At 42.7% G+C, this 3,594-nt stretch overlaps 1 protein-coding gene across 1 annotated transcript; it reads left to right on the forward strand.

Moving 5' to 3' along the window:
* Nucleotides 1-2,002: 2,002 nt before the first annotated feature.
* LOC134261954 (uncharacterized) lies at nt 2,003-3,190 on the forward strand. The gene has a single exon (XM_062744334.1). The coding sequence runs from the start codon at nt 2,003-2,005 to the stop codon at nt 3,188-3,190; it is 1,188 nt and encodes a 395-aa protein (XP_062600318.1).
* Nucleotides 3,191-3,594: the final 404 nt, after the last annotated feature.

Consider the following 3,594-nt stretch of genomic DNA (forward strand, 5'->3'; position numbering starts at 1 on the left):
TTGTGTGTGTAAGGAAGAAGGACGGATCACTCCGTTTATGCGTCGACTATCGGAAGCTAAATGCGAAAACTGTCCACAACCAACATCCAATTCCACGAGTACAAGATGCACTTGATTCCTTAGGAGGAAGTCACTGGTTCTCACTCCTGGATCAAAGCAAAGCATACCATCAGGGTTTTGTGAAAGAGGAATGCAGAAAGTACACTTCATTTGTGACACCATTGGGACAGTACGAGTGGAATCGTATTCCATTTGGACTCACAGGTGCTCCTGGAATATTCCAAGCATACATGAATGAAGCTCTAGAAGGACTCAGAGATAAGTGTTGTCTCCCATACTTAGATGACATTTTGGTGTACAGTAACTCTTTTGAGGCTCATTTGAATGACCTTCAGTGTGTGTTGCGTCGTATGAAGGAGAAAGGACTGAAATTGAAGCCTAGTAAATGCCACATCTTTCAGAAACAGATCCGTTACTTAGGTCACCTTGTCACTACACAGGGTCATACCGTAGACCCAAATGACCAGGAAGCAGTGGTGAAATTAAAGGATCAGAAGTTTCAAACAGTTGGAGATGTACGGAAAGTGATGGGGTTTATCGGATATTACCGGAGTTATATTCCAAATTTCTCCCGTAGAGCAAAACCCATCTACGATTTACTGAAAGATGACAAAGACGCACCCTTATTGGGGAAGAAGCAGAAGAAAACCAAGTCCCAGAAATCAGGACAGAAGAGTTCATCAGTGCGGATTACATGGACAGCTGAACACCAATGTATCTTGGAGGATCTCATTGATGTCCTACTTCACCCACCAGTGATGGCTTACCCTGATTTCAGCAAACCATATACCCTCCACATTGATGCATCACAAATGGGTTTGGGAGCTATCCTTTATCAGAAACAGGATAATGACAAGCTGGCTGTAGTTGCTTATGCGTCAAGGACACTGACACCAGCTGAACAAAACTACCACCTTCACTCGGGAAAATTAGAATTCCTAGCACTCAAGTGGGCAGTGACAGAGCGATTTAGAGATTACCTTTACTATGCCACTCATTTTGAAGTGTACAGTGACTATAACCCATTGCGATACATATTCACCGCCCCAAAGCTAGATGCTACGAGATTAAGGTGGGTTTCCATGTTGGCTGATTTCCGATTTCATATCCACTACAAGCCCGGTGTGAAAAACAGTGATGCAGATGGACTCAGTCGCATGCCGCTTGATGTATCCAAGTTTACAGAGAGTTGTTCCCCTGACACCATTGATGCCATAGTTACAGCAGTAAGATTAGACGAGACTGTTTGTAGCAGTATTTGTGCACCAGTGAAAGAGGCTGAAGCGGAGGAAGAGAAACTTCAGGGTGGAACCTTTTCTTCTATAAGCAGTGCTACCTTAACACAGGAACAGAGTAAGGACCCAGACATTGGGCTTATAATTCCTTTTGTACAAAAGGGGACTAGACCTTCAAAGGAAGTAACCAAAGGTTGCAGCCCTGCTTCCAAGTGTTTACTAAGAGAATGGCCAAAGTTGAAGATGGTCAATGGACTACTTAAGAGGGAGATTTCACTACCTCGAGAAGGACAAATACAACAACTTGTACTTCCAAAATGTTATAGGAAGATAGCCCTTAAACATTTACATGATGATCTAGGACACTTAGGAGCAGAGAGAGTATTGAGTAGCGCCAGAGATCGATTCTACTGGCCTCACATGGGTTCAGAGATTGAGCGATATGTCACTCAGGAGTGTTCTTGTATCAAGGACAAAAGACCACATCTTCGGCGGAAAGCAGCACTACAACCCATAACTACGACTTGTCCATTGGAACTGGTCTCAATTGATTTCCTCCATCTGGAGCGCTGCAAAGGGGGATATGAATATATTCTTGTGGTGATGGACCACTATACCCGCTTTGCCCAGGTGTATATGCCACCAGGAACAAATCGGCTAAGACTGCAGCAGAAAAGGTGTTCAATGACTTTGTGCTAAGGTTTGGAATGCCTAGCAGACTTCACCATGACCAGGGACGTGAATTTGAGAACAGATTTTTCTTTGAGTTACAGAAGTTGTGTGGAATTCATCACTCTCGTACAACCCCCTACCACCCCCAAGGAAATGGCCAAGTGGAGCGTTTCAATAGAACGTTGTTACAAATGTTAAGAACTCTAGAACCGTCTTTCAAATCTGACTGGAAATCTCATTTAAACAAAGTCGTTCACGCATACAATTGTACGAAGAATGAATCAACTGGATATGCACCATTCTTCTTGTTATTCGGACGTCATCCAACACTGCCCATTGACCTCGTTTTCCCAGAGCTACAGCACTCAGAATCAAAGCAGACTTACTCACAGTATGTCACTCAGTGGAAGGCTCGCATGGAGGAGGTTTACAAAGTAGCATCACAGCAAGCAATGAAGATGTCTGATAAGGGAAAGCGTCAGTATGACAAGGCACTATTGAGCGCACGATTGTATCCTGGAGACCATGTACTGGTGAAGAATCTTTTGGAAAAAGGAGGGCCAGGGAAATTAAGGTCATACTGGGAGAAGGATGTGTATGTGGTACTTAAGCAAGTAAATGAGGATACACCAGTGTACGAGGTGAGGAAGGAGTCAGGACAGGGTGATATCAGGAGACTTCACAGGAACCTGTTAAGGCAGTGCAATTCTCTACCTGTAGAGTCCGGACATAAGGAGAAGGAAAAACCCTACCGGTTAAAACAAAACCGCAAACCAGCAGCCCCAGTCTATGATGCTGATGGCAGCTCCTCTGATTCGGATGGATCAATTGATTTTGGAGGGATCTCCTTAAATCCACATGCAGAACCGTTTGTGCCTCAACAGCATATTACAGAATACGATAGCTCAGACTCGGTGGTTGAAGTAGAGAATCCTAGTGACTCTCATTCGGAGGAACCTGTTGTGATTTCTGACAGTTCTGGTGACAGTTTTAGGTCAGCCCATAGTTCAGATAGACAGTCTGATAGTCAGGATGATCAGGAAGGCCCAAATTCTGAGGATAGACGTGGGGAGCCAGATGTTGACGAAACCAGCGAGACTGAAGACTATCAGTCAGAACGACCTAGGAGAACAACCAAACCTCCCAGGAAGTTTACATATGAACAGTTAGGGAAACCGTCATATATACAGACCATTAAACCAGACTTTGAAATTTTTGTGTAGATTTTCACATATTAGTAGACTGTCATGTTTTACAGCTCTCAGGGTAATTGCCCTTGTGAAATATTTTTGTACTAGTATATGTATAATGTTATGAGTGATATGAATCACATACTGATTATAGCTTTTATCAAGTATAGTCAAACTTTATTAGTTAATGGTTGTTATATGGGCCGGTATATGTATGCGGCAGAGTATATGTAACCTTAGTGTTTAGTTTTATGTATACTTAGGACATTTTAGAGTGTCTGTCTGCAGTTTGGCCAGTTGTAGACATTTGAGTTTAATAGAGCAAGTCGCATATGTGTGTTGTTAAAGGGCCTATATAATGATAATGAATTGTTCTGTGGAAAACAGAAGTCGGATAATGTTGCTTTATTTTAATTACAAAGAGTGTTTCATTGTAA

This window comes from Saccostrea cucullata, unplaced genomic scaffold (assembly GCF_032062105.1).
Source record: "Saccostrea cucullata isolate Sc308-1 unplaced genomic scaffold, CSIRO_AGI_Scuc_v1 ctg1676, whole genome shotgun sequence".
NCBI classification, from domain to species: domain Eukaryota; kingdom Metazoa; phylum Mollusca; class Bivalvia; order Ostreida; family Ostreidae; genus Saccostrea; species Saccostrea cuccullata.